This window comes from Salvelinus namaycush, unplaced genomic scaffold (genome assembly GCF_016432855.1).
Source record: "Salvelinus namaycush isolate Seneca unplaced genomic scaffold, SaNama_1.0 Scaffold221, whole genome shotgun sequence".
NCBI classification, from domain to species: Eukaryota; Metazoa; Chordata; class Actinopteri; order Salmoniformes; family Salmonidae; genus Salvelinus; species Salvelinus namaycush.
Genome location: NW_024059020.1, coordinates 38,522 through 59,822, shown reverse-complemented (window position 1 = coordinate 59,822; position 21,301 = coordinate 38,522). Strand labels below are relative to the sequence as shown.

General features: G+C 39.0%; 1 protein-coding gene across 1 annotated transcript in view; it reads left to right on the top strand.

The window, feature by feature from the left end:
- LOC120038476 (transcription factor AP-2-delta-like) overlaps window positions 1-21,301 on the top strand; it is a 40,321-nt gene that overhangs the window by 15,589 nt on the left and 3,431 nt on the right. Inside the window, exons 4-7 of the mRNA XM_038984208.1 lie at window positions 308-473; window positions 3,310-3,428; window positions 5,717-5,858; window positions 5,947-6,060. Coding sequence (XP_038840136.1) covers window positions 308-473; window positions 3,310-3,428; window positions 5,717-5,858; window positions 5,947-6,060 — 541 coding nt within the window. The remainder of the gene's footprint in view (window positions 1-307; window positions 474-3,309; window positions 3,429-5,716; window positions 5,859-5,946; window positions 6,061-21,301) is intronic.

The window sequence follows — 21,301 nt, the reverse complement described above, 5'->3', positions numbered from 1 at the left end:
CTCCTAACTCTCCCCTTACCTCCCCTAACCCCACCAACTACCCCTTAACCTCCTAACTCTCCCCTAACCTCCCCTAACCCCACCAACTACCCCTTAACCTCCTAACTCTCCCCTTACCTCCCCTAACCCCACCAACTACCCCTTAACCTCCTAACTCTCCCCTAACCTCCCCTAACCCCACCAACTACCCCTTAAGGGGTAGTTAGTGGGGTTAGGAGAGGTTAGCACATAGGGTCATTGGAGGGGGGTTAGGTCCTTGAACCCTATATGTTACTAGTGTTAACATGTGTATATGTGTTCTATCTAGGAGGTACCTGTGTGGTGAACCCTACAGATCTGTTCTGCTCTGTCCCCGGCCGTCTGTCCCTCCTGAGCTCAACCTCCAAATATAAAGTCACCATCGCTGAGGTTAAGAGACGCCTCTCGCCTCCAGAGTGTCTCAACGCCTCACTTCTGGGAGGAATATTACGCAGGTACAGACACACACACACTGGCACACGGACATGCAGACACACACAAACAAACACGCGCACACACACACACTCACACGCTCACACACTCAATAGTACTAAACATTTTGAAGCTAAACATTTATATAATTTTCAAAGACTCAAATGATAACAAAAACATGAATAATGGAGTACTGATATTAGCCAATAGAAACACATTGAATAACAGATAGTCCTTACTGTTATTAGCCAATAGAAACACATTGAATAACAGATAGTCCTTACTGCTATTAGCCAATAGAAACACATTGAATAACAGATAGTCCTTACTGCTATTAGCCAATAGAAACACATTGAATAACAGATTGTCCTTACTGCTATTAGCCAATAGAAACACATTGAATAACAGATAGTCCTTACTGCTATTAGCCAATAGAAACACATTGAATAACAGATAGTCCTTACTGCTATTAGCCAATAGAAACACATTGAATAACAGATAGTCCTTACTGCTATTAGCCAATAGAAACACATTGAATAACAGACAGTCCTTACTGCTATTAGCCAATAGAAACACATTGAATAACAGATAGTCCTTACTGCTATTAGCCAATAGAAACACATTGAATAACAGATAGTCCTTACTGCTATTAGCCAATAGAAACACATTGAATAACAGAGAGTCCTTACTGCTATTAGCCAATAGAAACACATTGAATAACAGACAGTCCTTACTGCTATTAGCCAATAGAAACACATTGAATAACAGATAGTCCTTACTGCTATTAGCCAATAGAAACACATTGAATAACAGAGTGTCCTTACTGCTATTAGCCAATAGAAACACATTGAACAACAGATTTGCTACATGGAACAACAGTCCCCCAATAGTTTTTAAGTGTCTCTCCTATATCTGATAGATATAAGAAAGATCAGGAAACATGTTTTTTTTCACATGAATTTAACCCTTTATTTTTGACAATAAACAGTCTCCATATATACTTCCATTCATTTTGTCAACTGATACCGGGGGACCTTCAGAAGAATCCAGTGAGGCTGGGGGGATCCTAGAGCAAAACAAACCCCTACCTTTCTACAGGGGGTCATATTAGTGTGTACCTTTCTACAGGGGGTCATATTAGTGTGTACCTTCTACAGGGGGTCATATTAGTGTGTACCTTTCTACAGGGGGTCATATTAGTGTGTACCTTTCTACAGGGGGTCATATTAGTGTGTACCTTTCTACAGGGGGTCATATTAGTGTGTACCTTTCTACAGGGGGTCATATTAGTGTGTACCTTCTACAGGGGGTCATATTAGTGTGTACCTTTCTACAGGGGGTCATATTAGTGTGTACCTTCTACAGGGGGTCATATTAGTGTGTACCTTCTACAGGGGGTCATATTAGTGTGTACCTTTCTACAGGGGGTCATATTAGTGTGTACCTTCTACAGGGGGTCATATTAGTGTGTACCTTCTACAGGGGGTCATATTAGTGTGTACCTTCTACAGGGGGTCATATTAGTGTGTACCTTCTACAGGGGGTCATATTAGTGTGTACCTTCTACAGGGGGTCATATTAGTGTGTACCTTCTACAGGGGGTCATATTAGTGTGTACCTTCTACAGGGGGTCATATTAGTGTGTACCTTCTACAGGGGGTCATATTAGTGTGTACCTTTCTACAGGGGGTCATATTAGTGTGTACCTTCTACAGGGGGTCATATTAGTGTGTACCTTCTACAGGGGGTCATATTAGTGTGTACCTTCTACAGGGGGTCATATTAGTGTGTACCTTCTACAGGGGGTCATATTAGTGTGTACCTTTCTACAGGGGGTCATATTAGTGTGTACCTTTCTACAGGGGGTCATATTAGTGTGCACCTTCTACAGGGGGTCATATTAGTGTGTACCTTTCTACAGGGGGTCATATTAGTGTGTACCTTTCTACAGGGGGTCATATTAGTGTGTACCTTTCTACAGGGGGTCATATTAGTGTGTACCTTCTACAGGGGGTCATATTAGTGTGTACCTTTCTACAGGGGGTCATATTAGTGTGTACCTTTCTACAGAGGGTCATATTAGTGTGTACCTTCTACAGGGGGTCATATTAGTGTGTACCTTCTACAGGGGGTCATATTAGTGTGTACCTTCTACAGGGGGTCATATTAGTGGGTACCTTTCTACAGGGGGTCATATTAGTGTGTACCTTTCTACAGGGGGTCATATTAGTGTGTACCTTTCTACAGGGGGTCATATTAGTGTGTACCTTCTACAGGGGGTCATATTAGTGTGTACCTTTCTACAGGGGGTCATATTAGTGTGTACCTTTCTACAGGGGGTCATATTAGTGTGTACCTTTCTACAGGGGGTCATATTAGTGTGTACCATCTACAGGGGGTCATATTAGTGTGTACCTTTCTACAGGGGGTCATATTAGTGTGTACCTTTCTACAGGGGGTCATATTAGTGTGTACCTTCTACAGGGGGTCATATTAGTGTGTACCTTTCTACAGGGGGTCATATTAGTGTGTACCTTCTACAGGGGGTCATATTAGTGTGTACCTTTCTACAGGGGGTCATATTAGTGTGTACCTTTCTACAGGGGGTCATATTAGTGTGTACCTTTCTACAGGGGGTCATATTAGTGTGTACCTTTCTACAGGGGGTCATATTAGTGTGTACCTTTCTACAGGGGGTCATATTAGTGTGTACCTTTCTACAGGGGGTCATATTAGTGTGTACCTTCTACAGGGGGTAATATTAGTGTGTACCTTTCTACAGGGGGTCATATTAGTGTGTAGCGTAACGAGATGATAGTATATTTTATTTTATTGCTGTGATAATGTATTTTAATGCAGAGCTAAGTCTAAGAATGGTGGTCGTTGTCTGAGGGAAAAGTTAGATCGACTGGGACTCAACCTGCCAGCTGGACGGAGAAAAGCTGCCAACGTTACACTCCTCACCTCTCTGGTGGAAGGTAGGAATAACTCCTCCCTCTATTATTCTACACCTATTAAAACTCACCTCTGTAACGGAATTCCTCCTCCTCTTCATACGAAGAGGAGGAGTAGTGATTCGACCAAAATGCAGCGTGGTTATTTGACATAATGATTTATTAAACAAGACGAAGACGAAACGAAATACACTTGATAAACTACAAAACAAATAAACGATGTAGACAGACCTGGACACGAACTTACATATAACGTGAAGAACGCATGAACAGGAAACAGACTACATACAAAACGAACGAACGAACGATACCGAAACAGTCCCGTGTGGCGTAACATACAGACACTGACACAGGAGACAACCACCCACAAACAAACAATGTGACACCACCTACCTTAATATGATTCTCAATCAGAGGAGATGAAAACCACCTGCCTCTAATTGAGAACCATATCAGGTACCCATTAAACCAACATAGAAACACAAAACATAGACTGCCCACCCAAACTCACGTCCTGACCAACTAACACATACAAAACTAACAGAAAACAGGTCAGGAACGTGACAACCTCTCTGGTGGAAGGTAGGAATAACTCCTCCCTCTATCAATCTACACCTATTAAAACTCACCTCTCTGGTGGAAGGTAGGAATAACTCCTCCCTCTATTAACCTACACCTATTAAAACTCACCTCTCTGGTGGAAGGTAGGAATAACTCATCCCTCTATTAACCTACACCTTCTAATAAAATGAATTCCCCTGTCGATCTACACCTTCTAGGAAAACTCACCCCTCTATCAATCTACACCTAATAAAACTCATCCCTCTATCAATATACACCTTTCAAAAAATCATCCCTCTATGAATCTAAACCTAATAAAACACATCCCTCTATCAATCTACACTGTCTATTAAAACGTATCTCTACATCAATCTACACCTTCTAATACAAAGAATCCCTCTATAAACCTATACCTCCTATGAAAACTCATCCCTCTATCAATATACAACTCCTATTAAAACTCATCCCTCTATCCATCTAGACACAATAAAACTCATCCCTCTATCAAATTTGTCATAATAAAACGAATCCCTATACCAATCTACACCTTCTAAGAAAACTCATCCCTCTATCAATCACGACCTCCTAATAAAACTCATTCCTATATCAATCTACACCTCCTAATACAAGTCACACCTCTATAAATCTACACCTAATACAACTCAGCCCTTTATCAATTTACACCTTCTATGAAAGGTCATCCTTCTATTAATCTACACCATCGAATAGAACTCACACCTCTATTAATCTACACCTCCTAAAACAGCTGATTCCTCATGCAATCTACACATCCTAATAAATTTCATCTCTCCATCAATCACGACCTCCTAATAAAACTCATCCCACAATCAATCTACACCTTCTTACAATTAGCATCACTTTATCAATTTACACCTTCTAAAAACATCATCCCTCTATCAGTCTACACCTTCTAATAAAACTCATCCCTCTATCAATCTACTCCTAATAAAACTCATCCTTCCATCAATCTACACCAAATGAACCTCATCCCATATACAATCTACACCTCCTAATAAAACTCATCCCTCAATCAATTTAGACCTCCTTATAAAACTCATCCCTCTATCAATATGGTCCTCCTAATAAAACTTGTCCCTCAATCAATCTACACCTCCTAATAATCCTCATCCCTCTATCAATCTACACCTTCCAATAAAACTCATCCCTCTATCAATTTGGACCTCCTAATAAAAACACATCCCTCTATCAATCTACACCTAATAAAACACATCCTTCTATCAATCTACACCTAATAAAACACATCCCTCTATCAATCTACACCTAATAAAACACATCCTTCTATCAATCTACACCTAATAAAACACATCCCTCTATCAGTCCACACCTCATAAACACATCCCTCTATCAGTCCACACCTCATAAACCCATCCCTCTATCAGTCCACACCTCATAAACCCATCCCTCTATCAGTCCACACCTCATAAACCCATCCCTCTCTCAATCTCAACCTTCTCATAAAACTCATCACTCTATCAATCTGCACCTAATAAAATCCATCCCTCTATCAGTCTACAGCTAATAAAACTCATCCATCTATCAATCTACACCTTTTAATAAAACTCATACTTCTGTCAGTATACACCTAATAAAACTCATCCCTCTATCAATCTACACCTAATAAAAAACATCACTTTATAAATCTTCCCCTAGTAAAACTCAACCTTCTATCAATCTTCTCCTCCTAATTAAACATGTTTGTGTTTGTGTAGGTGAGGCGCTCCACCTGGCTAGAGACTTTGGTTATACATGTGAGACAGAGTTTCCTACCAAGGCAGCAGGAGAACACCTAGCCAGACAACACAATGAACCCAAGGAGACCAGCGGACGCAAGAAGATGGTGCTGGCCACCAAGTAAGACAAACACACACACACACACACACACATATTGAACTCTTAACCTCTAACCCCTAACCTCTTACCTTTGCTCTTTGACATTTAGACAAATCTGTAAAGAGTTCCAGGACCTGTTGAGTCAGGACCGTTCTCCTCTTGGCTCCTCCAGACCCACACCTATACTGGACCTGGATATACAGAGACACCTCACACACTTCAGGTACACGCACGCACGCATGCACACACTCACACACGCACGCACGCACGCACGCACGCACGCACGCACGCACGCACGCACGCACGCACGCACGCACGCACGCACGCACACACACACACACACACACACACACACACACAATCTTCAGCTGTTCTGAGCTGCACTTCATAATGTCATTTGACCCCACATGAATCATGACAGTATCAGCCCAGGGGACTGACTCACAGCCTCGGGAAGCAACCTGGTGATATCCTGAACTTTGACCCCACATGAACCATGACAGTATCAGTCCCCGGTGACTCACTGACAGCCTTAGGAAGCAACCTGGTGATATCCTGAACTTTGACCCCAGGAAAACACAACGCCCCAGGTACAGATATATGCCTCACCATTGAACTCCCTATCACAATAGCCAGAATGATCCGTCCTCTGCCGTTTCTGGCTATGGCGAGGCCAGAGCCAGAAATCACCTGAGATGAGGGCTGCTGAGACGCCAGCTGTGTGCCGGACACAACAGCCAAAGGGACAGAGCTCCGATCCAGAGAGCATGGCCCAGCGGAGGGGGGCTGCGGTGGTCCAGGCTGTGCCCAGGCAGTTGATTGACTAGGACAGGGAGAGGTAGCTGGTGGGACATCCACTGCCATAGATGGAATACCCAAGTCCCCGGCAGAAGACAGCTGGTACAGGGGCTCAAAGCTATTTGAAAGTCTTAAATCCAGATGAGGGGGAGGAAGGGAGCCGCACAGAGAACAATTCTTCTACATCTTTCTGGTTCCAACACGCAGCAATTTACGCTCACCTGGAGTCCAACAATGAGCAGCCATTTACACTCACCTGGAGTCCAACAATGAGCAGCCATTTACACTCACCTGGAGTCCAACAATGAGCAGCCATTTACACTCACCTGGAGTCCAACAATGAGCAGCCATTTACACTCACCTGGAGTCCAACAATGAGCAGACATTTACACTCACCTGGAGTACAACAATGAGCAGCCATTTACACTCACCTGGAGTCCACCAATGAGCAGACATTTACGCTCACCTGGAGTCCAACAATGAGCAGCCATTTACACTCACCTGGAGTCCAACAATGAGCAGCCATTTACACTCACCTGGAGTCCAACAATGAGCAGCCATTTACACTCACCTGGAGTCCAACAATGAGCAGACATTTACACTCACCTGAGGTCCAACAATGAGCAGACATTTACACTCACCTGGAGTCCAACAATGAGCAGCCATTTACACTCACCTGGAGTCCAACAATGAGCAGACATTTACACTCACCTGGAGTCCAACAATGAGCAGACATTTACACTCACCTGGAGTCCAACAATGAGCAGACATTTACACTCACCTGGAGTCCAACAATGAGCAGCCATTTACCCTCACCTGGAGTCCAACAATGAGCAGACATTTACACTCACCTGGAGTCCAACAATGAGCAGCCATTTACGCTCACCTGGAGTCCAACAATGAGCATCCATTTACACTCACCTGGAGTCCAACAATGAGCAGCCATTTACGCTCACCTGGAGTCCAACAATGAGCAGACATTTACACTCACCTGGAGTCCAACAATGAGCATCCATTTACACTCACCTGGAGTCCATCAATGAGCAGCCATTTACGCTCACCTGGAGTCCAACAATGAGCAGACATTTACACTCACCTGGAGTCCAACAATGAGCAGCCATTTACACTCACCTGGAGTCCAACAATGAGCAGACATTTACACTCACCTGGAGTCCAACAATGAGCAGACATTTACACTCACCTGGAGTCCAACAATGAGCAGACATTTACACTCACCTGGAGTCCAACAATGAGCAGCCATTTACCCTCACCTGGAGTCCAACAATGAGCAGACATTTACACTCACCTGGAGTCCAACAATGAGCAGCCATTTACGCTCACCTGGAGTCCAACAATGAGCATCCATTTACACTCACCTGGAGTCCAACAATGAGCAGCCATTTACGCTCACCTGGAGTCCAACAATGAGCAGCCATTTACCCTCACCTGGAGTCAAACAATGAGCAGCATTTTCTGGTTCAAGCTAGTAGAGGGGTGCAGTTTGTGGAAATTTATCATAGTCCAGGAAGGCCCCATTATGACCCTTTTGGATGTTTTGATAGGAAGCATTTAAAGATGCCGATAGTCTCATAGAATCCTTATTCAGTTCAAGGCGCTTGGTCAAATGTATAATAATAATCCTTTCTTTAGCTGCATCAAGTTCCATCGGATCGTGACAACAACGAATATGTGGCAGATTATACATTTAATAGCACACGACACCCCAGCAGATTGAAATTAGTTTTGGCAGCTGCACGCCAACAGTCCAAGGGAACAAACATTTTCCGGCTCCACCGCGGACAACTGTGTTGTTTGTCTTTCGTTGAATGTGAAGAGCGAGAGAGAAGCGCAGGGGGCGGGTGATGTCTGGGTCAGTTGTCAGTGGCAGGTAGCCGGCTGTTCAATTGCTATGCACCGGCCCGGCTGCGTGTTCGGTGTAGCCTCTCAGAGCTGATCCAGTGTCTGTGTTCTGGGTGCTTTGCTGCAGGAGGGACTGGTGCACTTCACAAAATAGATGGCATCATGAGGAAGTAAAATTATGTGGATATATTAAAGCAACATCTCAAGACATCAGTCAGGAAGTTAATAACACCCATCCCGGATCCGGGAGCATCCTCATCAGTTAAAGCTGACTAGCATAGCCTAGCATAGCGCCACAAGTAAATAATAGCATATAAATATCATGAAATCACAAGTCCAATATAGCAAATGAAAGATAAACATCTTGTGAATCCAGCCATCATTTCTGATTTTTAAAATGTTTTACAGCGAAAACACAATATGTATTTCTATTAGCTAACCACAATAGCCAACGACTCAACCGCATATTTTCACCATTTTTCTACCGCATAGGTAGCTATCACAAAACCGACCAAATAGAGATATAATTAGTCACTAACCAAGAAACAACTTCATCAGATGACAGTCTTATAACATGTTATACAATACATGTATGTTTTGTTCGAAAATGTGCATATTTGAGGTATAAATCATAGTTTTACATTACAGCTACCATCAAAAATATCACCAAAGCAGCCAGAATAATTACAGAGAGCAACGTGAAATACCTAAATACTCATCATAAAACATTTATGAAAAATACATGGTGTACAGCAAATGAAAGATAAACATCTTGTGAATCCAGCCAATATTTCCGATTTTTTAAGTGTTTTACAGCGAAAACACAATATAGCATTATATTAGCTTACCACAATAGCCAAACACACAACCGCATTTATTCACCGCATAGATAGCATTCGCAAAAACCAGCAAAAGATATAAAATTAATCACTAACCTTGACCAACTTCATCAGATGACAGTCTTATAACATGAGGTTATACAATACACTTATGTTTTGTTCGAAAATGTGCATATTTAGAGCTGCAAACCGTGGTTATACATTGTGAATATGTAGCATCGATTCACCAGAATGTCCGGAGCTAGTTTGGACAGTCACCTAATCTGACCAAAGAACTCATCATAAACTTTACATAAAAATACTTGTGGTATGGCAAATGAAAGATTCACTGGTTCTTAATGCAACCGCCGTGTTAGATTTTTAAAAATAACTTTCCCATAACAAACAGCTTGCGTTATTGCAAGACAGCGCCCGCCAAAACAGCAGAGAATAGGAATAACATTTTCCACAGAAATACGAAATAACATCATAAATTGTTCTTACTTTTGTTGAGCTTCCATCAGAATCTTGTACAAGGAGTCCTAGGTCGAGGATAAATCGTTGTTTGGTTTTAGAATGTCCTTTTCTCCTGTCGAATTCGTGCCACAATGCTAGCCAATGTTGATGACGTTCCCAGTTTCTCTCGACGCAAAGAACGGAAAACTCCAAAAGTCCCATTAAACGTTGAATAAACTGATGAAACTCGGTTGAAAAAACCTACTTTATGATGTTTTTCTAATATGTATAAAATAAAAACAGAGCCGGAGATATTAGCCGTGTATACCGAACGCTTTTCAGAAGCCAATGGCGAGCTCCGCCTCGCGCCTTGGTAGACAAAGGAAATTCCTGACCTGCCACTCCAAAGGCTCTTGTTCGACCTCAGATCAAGCTAGACACCCCATTCCACCTTCCACTGCCTGTTGACATCTAGTGGAAGGCGTATGAAGTGCATGCATATCGATAAATATTAGGCAATTGAATAGGCAGGCCCTGGAACAGAGCATCGTTTTCAGATTTTTCACTTCCTATATGGAAGTTTGCTGCAAAATGAGTTCTGTTTTACTCACAGATATAATTCAAACAGTTTTAGACACTTGAGAGTGTTTTCTATCCAATAGTAATAATAATATGCATATTGTACGATCTAGAATAGAGTACGAGGCAGTTTAATTTGGGCACGATTTTTTCCAAAGTGAAAACAGCGTCCCCCTATTGACAAGAAGTTTTAAAGCTTGGTCGCAAATGGGTCTTCCAAATGGACAATGACCCCAAGCATACTTCCAAAGTTGTGTCTTAAGGACAACAAAGTCAAGGTATTGGAGTGGCCATCACAAAGCCTTGACCTCAATCCTATAGAAAATTTGTGGGCAGAACTGAAAACGCGTGTGCGAGCAAGGAGGCTGACAAACCTGATTCAGAAGAAATAATTCTCTCTACTATTATTCTGACATTTCACATTCTTAAAGTAAAGTGGTGCTTCTAATTGACCTAAGACAGGGAATTTTTACTAGGATTAAATGTCAGGAATTGTGAAAAACTGAGATTTAATGTATTTGGCTAAGGTGTATGTAAACTTTCGACTTCAACTGTATATAGCGTAAACACAGTGCAAACATAGTTTATATATAGTGTCTATATGGTGTCTATATAGTATATTTATAATGTTTATGGTGTCTATATAGTGCATATATAGCATCTATATTGTGTCCATATCGTGTATATAGTGTTAATATAGTGTATATAGAGTGTATATATAGTGTCTTTGTAGTTTATTTATGGTGTCTTTATAATGTCTATATTGTGTCTCTATAGAATATAGTATATAGTATATATATATATATATATATATATATATATATATATATATATATATATATATATATACACTACCCTTCAAAAGTTTGGGGTCACTTAGAAATGTCCTTTTTTTTGAAAGAAAAGCACATTTATTTGTCCATTAATATAACATCAAATTGATCAGAAATACAGTGTAGACATCGTTAATGCTGTAAATGACTATTGTAGCTGGAAACGGCAGATGTTTTATGCCATATCTACATAGGCGTACAGAGACCCATTATCAGCAACCATCACTGCTGTGTTCAAATGACACGCTGTGTTAGCTAATCCAAGTTTATAATTTTAAAAGGCTAATTGATCATTAGAAAACCCTTTTGCAATTATATTAGCAGAGCTGAAAACTGTTGTCCTGATTAAAGAAGCAATAAAACTGGCCTTTAGACTAGTTGAGTATCTGGAGCATCAGCATTTGTGGGTTCGATTACAGGCTCAAAATGGCCAGAAACAAAGTACTTTCTTCTGAAACTCGTCAGTCTGTTCTTGTTCTGAGAAATGAAGGCTATTCCATGCGAGAAATTGCCAAGAATTGCCAAGAAAATCTCGTACAACGCTGTATACTTCTCCCTTCACAGAACAGCGCAAACTGGCTCTAACCAGAATAGAAAGAGGAATGGGAGGCCCCGGTGCACAACTGAGCAAGAGGACAAGTACATTAGAGTGTCTAGTTTGAAAAAACAGATGCCTCACAAGTCCTCAACTGGCAGCTTCATTAAATAGTACCCACAAAACACCAGTCTCAACATCAACAGTGAAGATGCGACTCCAGGATGCTGGCCTTCTAAGCAGAGTTGCAGAGAAAAAGCCATATCTCAGACTGGCCAATAAAAAGAAAAGATTAAGATGGGCAAAAGAACACAGACATTGGACAGAGAAAGAGTGGAAAAAAAGTATTATGGACAGACTAATCTAAGTTTGAGGTGTTCAGATCACAAAGAAGAACATTCGTGAGATGCAGAAAAAATGAAAAGTTGCTGGAGGAGTCCTTAACCTCTACTTCCTCAGAAACCCGGGTCCGGGAGCACCCCCACCAGTAAAAAAGCTGACTAGCATAGGCTAGCATAGCGTCACAAGTAAATAGTAGCATCTAAATATCATTAAATCACAAGTCCAAGACACCAGATGAAAGATACACATCTTGGTAATCAAGCCATCATTTCTGATTTTTAAAATGTTTTACAGGGAAGACACAATATGTAAATCTATTAGCTAACCACGTTAGCAAAATACACCAGTTTTTTTACTCCACCAGTTTTTTACTCCATCAGTAGCTATCACAAATTCGACCAAATAAAGATATAAATAGCCACTAACCAAGAAACAAATTCATCAGATGACAGTCTGATAACATATTTATTGTATAGCATATGTTTTGTTAGAAAAATGTGCATATTTCAGGTATAAATCATAGTTTTACATTGCAGCCACCATCACAACTCGACTAGAATAACTACAGAGAGCAACGTGTATTACCTAATTACTCATCATAAAACATTTCTTAAAAATACACAGCGTACAGCAATTGAAAGACACAGATCTTGTGAATCCAGACAATATTTCAGATTTTCTAAGTGTTTTACAGCGAAAACACAATATAGCGTTATATTAGCTTAGCACAGTAGCAAACCAAACAACAGCATTGATTCCAGCCAAACATAGCGATAACGTATTCACCACCAAAATATATTAATTTTCACTAACCTTCTCAGAATTCTTCAGATGACAGTCCTGTAACATCATATTACACAATGCATATAGAGTTTGTTCGAAAATGTGCATATTTAGCGGCACAAATCGTGCTTATACAATGAAAATAGTGTCCAAATACTCAAGCAATCTGTCCGGCGCCATCTTGGAAAGACACCTATTCTTATCGAAAACTATTCATAAACTTGACTAAAAAAATACAGGTTGGACAGCAATTGAAAGACAAATTAGTTCTTAATGCAATCGCTGAATTACATTTTTAAAATTAACGTTACTGTGCAATACAGGGTACAATACAGGGTGCGATAACGCAAGGCTACACGGCAAATAATGGCGTCTTATGCATTTTACTTTTTCAACAGAACAACGAATTATCAGCATAAATAGTTCTTACTATTAGCTGAACTCCCATCAGAATCTTGGGAAAGGTGTCCTTTGTCCAAAATAATCGTTGCTGGGTTGGAGAATGTTTCCTTCCACGTTGCAATTAGCAGTACACAATGGCATGCGAGAGAGAGATACCCAACTCAATACAACGTCAGAAAATGAAATGCCCGAAAATCGCAATATACTGACATAAACTGATATAAATCGGTTTAAAATAACAAGATTATGATGTCTTTAAAGCCTATATCGAATAAAAACAGAGCCGGATATATCTAGGAGCTAAAACCAGAGCTTCTAAAACGACATGCCAAGACCCTCTCTGCGTCAGCGCGAAGATCCAAAAGGGTGGACACATCGATTCCAATCAATTTATAGACTTTCGGCTCTGCGTAGAGACTCCATTTCAAGGCCCTCTATTCGCTGACACCCAGGGGAAGGCGTATGCAGTGCATCTCAACCAATAGAAGACAGGCAAAGTTATACACAGGTCTGGGAACAGGTTTGGAAAAATCTGCATTCTCAACTCCACATAGGGAAATTGCTCTAAGTCGAGTTCTGTTTCACTTACAGACATAATTCAAACGGTTTTAGAAACTAGAGAGTGTTTTCTATCCAATAGTAATAATAATATGCATATTGTACGAGCAAGAATTGAGTACGAGGCAGTTTAATTTGGGAACACCAAGAAAAAAATAGTGCTAACAGCTCCCCCTATTGACAAGAAGTTTTAACGCCATCTGTCAAGCATGGTGGAGGTAATGTGATGGTCTGGGGGTGCTTTACTGGTGGTAAAGTGGGAGATTTGTACAGGGTAAAAGGGATCTTGAAGAAGGAAGGCTATCACTCCATTTTGCAACGCCATGCCATACCCTGTGGATGGCGCTTAATTGGAGCCAATTTCCTCCTACAACAGGACAATGGCCCAAAGCACAGCTCCAAACTATGCAATAACTACTTAGGGAAGAAGCAGTCAGCTGGTATTCTGTCTATAATGGAGTGGCCAACACAGTCACCAGATCTCAACCCTATTGAGCTGTTGTGGGAGCAGCTTGACCGTATGGTACGTAAGAAGTGCCCATCAAGCCAATCCAACTTGTGGGAGGTGCTTCAGGAAGCATGGGGTGAAATCTCTTCAGATTACCTCAACAAATTGACAACTCGAATGCCAAAGGTCTGCAAGGCTGTAATTGCTGAAAATGGAGGATTCTTTGAAGAAAGCAAAGTTTGAAGGACACAATTATTATTTCAATTAAAAATCATTATTTATAACCTTGTCAACGTCTTGACTATATTTCCTATTCATTTTGCAACACATTTCATGTTAGTTTTCATGGAAAACAAGGACATTTCTAAGTGACCCAAAACTTTTGAACGGTAGTGTATATATATATATATATATATATATATATATCTAGTGCTTATATTGGGTCTCAATAATATACATATTGTGTGTCTATATAACGTCTATATAATGTCTATATAGTGTGTATACAGTGTATATATGGTGTGAATAGTGTCTACATATTGTCCGTATAGTAAATATAGTGTTTATATTGTGTCTATATGGTGTATATAGAGTATATGTTGCATATATAGTGTATATGTAGAGTATATATTGTCTATATAGTTTATATAGTATCTATATAGTGTATATATAGAGTATATGTTGACTATATAGCTGATATCATGTTTATTTGGTGTATATAGTATATTAAGTGCATATATAGTGTATATATATATATATTCGCTATATAGTGCCTATATAATGTATATATAGTGTAAACATAGTGTATATATATTGTATATATAATGTACATATAGTATTTATATAGTATCCTTATAATGTACATATAGTGTAAACATAGTGTATATATAGTGTCTATATAATGTACATATAGTATTTATATAGTGTCTATATAGTGGCAAAATAATGTACATATAGTGTAAACATAGTGTATATATAGTGTCTATATAATGTACATATAGTGTCTATATAGTGTCCTTATAATGTACATATAGTCCTTATATAGTGGCTAAATAATCTATATTTAGTGTAAACATAGTGTGTATACATAGTGTCTTTATAGTGTCTCTATAATGTACATAAAGTCTTTATATAGTGTGTAAATAGTGTCTATATAGTGTATATAGTGTCTATATAGTGTCCACATAGTATATATAGTGTTTATATAGTGTGTATATACAGTAGAGTGTATAGTGTCCATATAGTCTATATAGTCTTTATATCGTGTATATATACAGTAGAGTGTATAGTGTCTATATAGTGTCCATATAGTCTATATAGTGTATATAGTGTATATATAGTGTCCATATAGTCTATATAGTGTTTATATAGTGTATATATACAGTAGAGTGTATAGTGTCCATATAGTCTATATAGTGTTTATATCGTGTATAAATACAGTAGAGTGTATAGTGTCTATATAGTGTCCATATAGTCTATATAGTGTATATAGTGTGTATATATAGTGTCCATATAGTCTATATAGTGTTTATATCGTGTATATATACAGTAGAGTGTATAGTGTCTATATAGTGTCCATATAGTCTATATAGTGTATATAGTGTGTATATATAGTGTCCATATAGTCTATATAGTGTTTATATAGTGTATATATACACAGTAGAGTGTATAGTGTATATATAGTGTCCATATAGTCTATATAGTGTCCATATAGTTTATATATACAGTAGAGTGTATAGTGTCCATATAGTCTATATAGTGTATATAGTGTATATATAGTGTCCATATAGTCTATATAGTGTTTATATAGTGTATATATACAGTAGAGTGTATAGTGTCCATATAGTCTATATAGTGTTTATATCTTGTATATATACAGTAGAGTGTATAGTGTCCATATAGTCTATATAGTGTATATAGTGTATATATAGTGTCCATATAGTCTATATAGTGTTTATATAGTGTATATATACAGTAGAGTGTATAGTGTCCATATAGTCTATATAGTGTTTATATCGTGTATATATACAGTAGAGTGTATAGTGTCTATATAGTGTCCATATAGTCTATATAGTGTGTATAGTGTGTATATATAGTGTCCATATAGTGTTTATATCGTGTAAATATACAGTAGAGTGTATAGTGTCTATATAGTGTCCATATAGTCTATATAGTGTATATAGTGTGTATATATAGTGTCCATATAGTCTATATAGTGTTTATATAGTGTATATATACAGTAGAGTGTATAGTGTCTATATAGTGTCCATATAGTCTATATTGTGTATTTAGTGTCCACATAGTATATATAGTGTATATAGTGTATATATAGTATCCATATAGTCTATATAGTGTTTATATCGTGTATATATACAGTAGAGTGTATAGTGTCCATATAGTCTATATAGTGTTTATATCGTGTATATATACAGTAGAGTGTATAGTGTCTATATAGTGTCCATATAGTCTATATAGTGTGTAAATAGTGTCTATATAGTGTATATAGTGTATATATAGTGTCCATATAGTATATATAGTGTTTATATAGTGTATATATACAGTAGAGTGTATAGTGTCTATATAGTCTATATAGTGTATATAGTGTATATATAGTGTCCATATAGTCTATATAGTGTATATAGTGTATATATAGTGCCCATATAGTCTATATAGTGTTTATATAGTGTATATATACAGTAGAGTGTATAGTGTCTATATAGTCTATATAGTGTTTATATCGTGTATATATACAGTAGAGTGTATAGTGTCCATATAGTCTATATAGTGTATATAGTGTATATATAGTGTCCATATAGTCTATATAGTGTGTATATATAGTGTCCATATAGTATATATAGTGTTTATATAGTGTATATATACAGTAGAGTGTATAGTGTCCATATAGTCTATATAGTGTGTATATATAGTGTCCATATAGTCTATATAGTGTGTATATATAGTGTCCATATAGTATATATAGTGTTTATATAGTGTATATATACAGTAGAGTGTATAGTGTCTATATAGTGTCCATATAGTCTATATAGTGTGTATATATAGTGTCCATATAGTCTATATAGTGTGTATATATAGTGTCCATATAGTCTATATAGTGTGTATATATAGTGTCCATATAGTATATATAGTGTTTATATAGTGTATATATACAGTAGAGTGTATAGTGTCTATATAGTGCATGTAGTGTATGAAGTATATTAGGTGCATATAAAATTTATATGGTGTTTATTGTGAATATAGTGTATATATAGTGTCTATAAAATGCCTATATACAGTGTATATATAGTCTGTACATAGTGTATAAATATTGTCTATGTAGTGTGTATATAGTGAATATATAGTGTGTACAGTGTCGATATAGTGGCTATATAATATATATATATATAGTGTATTTATAGTGTATATATATTATATATATAGTGTATATATAATGTGTATAAAGTTTATATATAGTGTCTATATAGTGTATATATGTATATAGTGTCTCTATATAGTGTATATAGTGAATATATAATGTCTATAAAGTGTATATATTGAGTCTGTATAGCGCCTATATAATGTATATATAGTGTAAATGTAGTGCATATATAGTGTATTCATAGTGTATATGTATTATATATAGTGTATATATAATGTGTATAAAGTTTATATATAGTGTCTATATAGTGTATATAGGTCTATATAGTGTCTATATAGTGTATATATGGTGGCTATATAGTGACTATATAATGTATAAATAGTGTAACCAGTGTATATATAGATTATACATAGTTTCTACATTTTGTACATATAGTGTCTATATACTGTAGATAATATCTATATAGAGTATTATTATTGTATATAGTGTCTATTTAGTATATATATAATGTCCATATTGTGTATATAGTGTCTAAATAGTGTATATACAGATATACAGTACCAGTCAAAAATTTGGACACATCTACTCGTTCAAATGTTTTTCTTTATTTGTACTTTTTTCTACATTGTAGAATAATAGTGAAGACATCAAAACTATGAAATAACACATATGGAATCATGTAGTAACCAACAAAGTGTTAAACAAATCACCCTTTGCCTTGATGACAGCTTTGCACACTCTTGGCATTCTCTCAACCACCTTTTCTTGGAAGGCTTTTCCAACAGTCTTGAAGGAGTTCCTACATATGCTGAGCACTTGTTGGCTGCTTTTCCTTCACTCTTGCATCCTGTAGCACAAACTCAAGAAAGTTCTGGGACACCGTAAAGTCCATGGAGAATAAGAGCACCTCCTCCCAGCTGCACACTGCACTGAGGCTAGGAAACACTGTCACCACCGATAAATCCACTATAATGGAGAATTTCAATAAGCATTTTTCTACGGCTGGCCATGCTTTCCACCTGGCTACCCCTACCCCGATCAACAGCCCTGCACCCCCCACAGCAACTCGCCCAAGCCTCCCCCATTTCTCCTTCACCCAAATCCAGATAGCTGATGTTCTGAAAGAGCTGCAAAATCTGGACCCCTACAACTCAGCCTGGCTAGACAATCTGGACCCTCTCTTTCTAAAATTATCTGCCGAAATTGTTGCAAACCATATTATTAGACTGTTCAACCTCTTTTTCGTATTGTCTAATATTCCAAAAGATTTGAAAGCTGCCGTGATCATCCCCCTCTTCAAAGGGGGAGACACTAGACCCAAATTGCTACAGACCTATATCTATCCTACCCTGCCTTTCCAAGATCTTCGAAAGCCAAGTTAACAAACAGATTACCGACCATTTCGAATCCCACCGTACCTCCGCTATGCAGTCTGGTTTCAGAGCTGGTCATGGGTGCACTTCAGCCACGCTCAAGGTCCTAAACGATATCATAACCGGCATCGATAAGACATTACTGTGCAGCCGTATTCATCGACCTGGCCAAGGCTTTCGACTCTGTCAATCACCACATTCTTATCGGCAGACTCAACAGCCTTGGTTTCTCAAATGACTGCCTCGCCTGGTTCACCAACTACATCTCTGATAGAGTTCAGTGTGTCAAATTGGAGGGCCTGTTGTCTGGACCTCTGGCAGTCTCTATGGGGGTGCCACAGGGTTCAATTCTCGGGTCGACTCTCTTCTCTGTATACATCAATGATGTCGCTCTTGCTGCTGGTGATTCTCTGATCCACCTCTACGCAGACGAAACCATTCTGTATACTTCTGGCCCTTCTTTGGACACTGTGTTAACTAACCTCCAGACGACCTTCAATGCCATACAACTCTCCTTCCGTGGCCTCCAACTGCAAGTAAAACTAAATGCATGCTCTTCAACCGATTGCTGCCCGCACCTGTCCGCCCGTCCAGCATCACTACTCTGGACGGTTCTGACTTAGAATATGTGGACAACTACAAATACCTAGGTGTCTGGTTAGACTGTAAACTCTCCTTCCAGACTCACATTAAGCATCTCCAATCCAAAATTAAATCTAGACTCGGCTTCCTATTTCACAACAAAGCATCCTTCACTCATGCTGCCAAACATACCCTTGTAAAACTGACCACCCTACCGAACCTCGACTTCGGCGATGTCATTTACAAAATAGCCTCCAACACTCACTCAACAAATTGGATGCAGTCTATCACAGTGCCATCCGTTTTGTCACCAAAGCCCCATGTACTACCCACCACTGCGACCTGTACGCTCTCGTTGGCTGGCCCTCGCTTCAAACTCGTCGCCAAACCCACTGGCTCCAGGTCATCTACCAGTCTTTGCTAGGTACATCCCCGCCTTATCTCAGCTCACTGGTCACCATAGCAGCACCCATCCGTATCACACGCTCCAGCAGGTATATCTCACTGGTCACCCCCCAAGCCAATTCCTACTTTGGCCGCCTTTCCTTCCAGTTCTCTGCTGCCAATGACTGGAACGAACTGCAAAAATCACTGAAGCTGGAGACTCTTATCTCCCTCACTAGCTTTAAGCACCAGCTGTCAGAGCAGCTCACAGATCATTGCACCTGTACATAGCCCATCTGTAAATAGCCCATCCAACTACCTCATCCACATACTTTATTTATTTATTTATCTTGCTCCTTTGCACCCCAGTATCTCTACTTGCACATTCATCTTCTGCACATCTATCACGCCAGTGTTTAAAAGGTATATTGTAATTACTTCGCCACCATGGCCTATTTATTGCCTTACCTCCCTTATCTTACCTCTTTTGCACACACTGTATATATACTTTTTCTACTGTATTATTGACTGTATGTTTGTTTATTCCATGTGTAACTTTGTGTTGTTGTATGTGTCGAACTGCTTTGCTTTATCTTGGCCAGGTCGAAGTTGTAAATGAGAACTTGTTCTCAACTAGCCTACCTGGTTAAATAAAGGTGAAATAAAAATAAATAAACTCCGTGGTCCAACTCATCCCAAACCATCTCAATTGGGTTGAGGTCGGGTGAATGTAGAGGGCAGGTCATCTGATGCAGCACTCATCACTCTCCTTCTTGGTCAAATAGCCCTTACACAGCCTGGAGGTGTGTTGGGTCATTGTCCTGTTAAAAACCAAATGATAGTCCCACTAAGAGCAAACTGGATGGGATGGCGTATTGCTGCATTATGCTGTGGTAGCCATGCAGGTTAATTGTGCCTTAAATTAAAAATAAATCACAGACAGTGTCACCATCAAAGCACCCCCACACCATCACACCTCCTTCTCCATGCATCACGGTGGGAACCACACATGCGGAGGTCATCCGTTCACCTACTCTGCGTCTCACAATGACACGGCGGTTGGAACCAGAAATATCAAGTTTGGACTCATCAGACCAAAGAACAGATTTCCACCTGTCTAATGTCCATTGCTCGTGTTTCTTGGCCCAAGCAAATCTCTTCTTCTTATTGGTGTCCTTTAGTGGTTTCTTTGCAGCAATTCGGCCATGAAGGCCTGATTCACGCAGTCTCCTCTGAATAGTTGATGTTGAGATGTGTCCGTTACTTTTAATTGGCCTGCAATTTCTGAGACTGGTAACTCTAATGAACTTATCCTCTGCAGCAGAGGTAACTCTGGG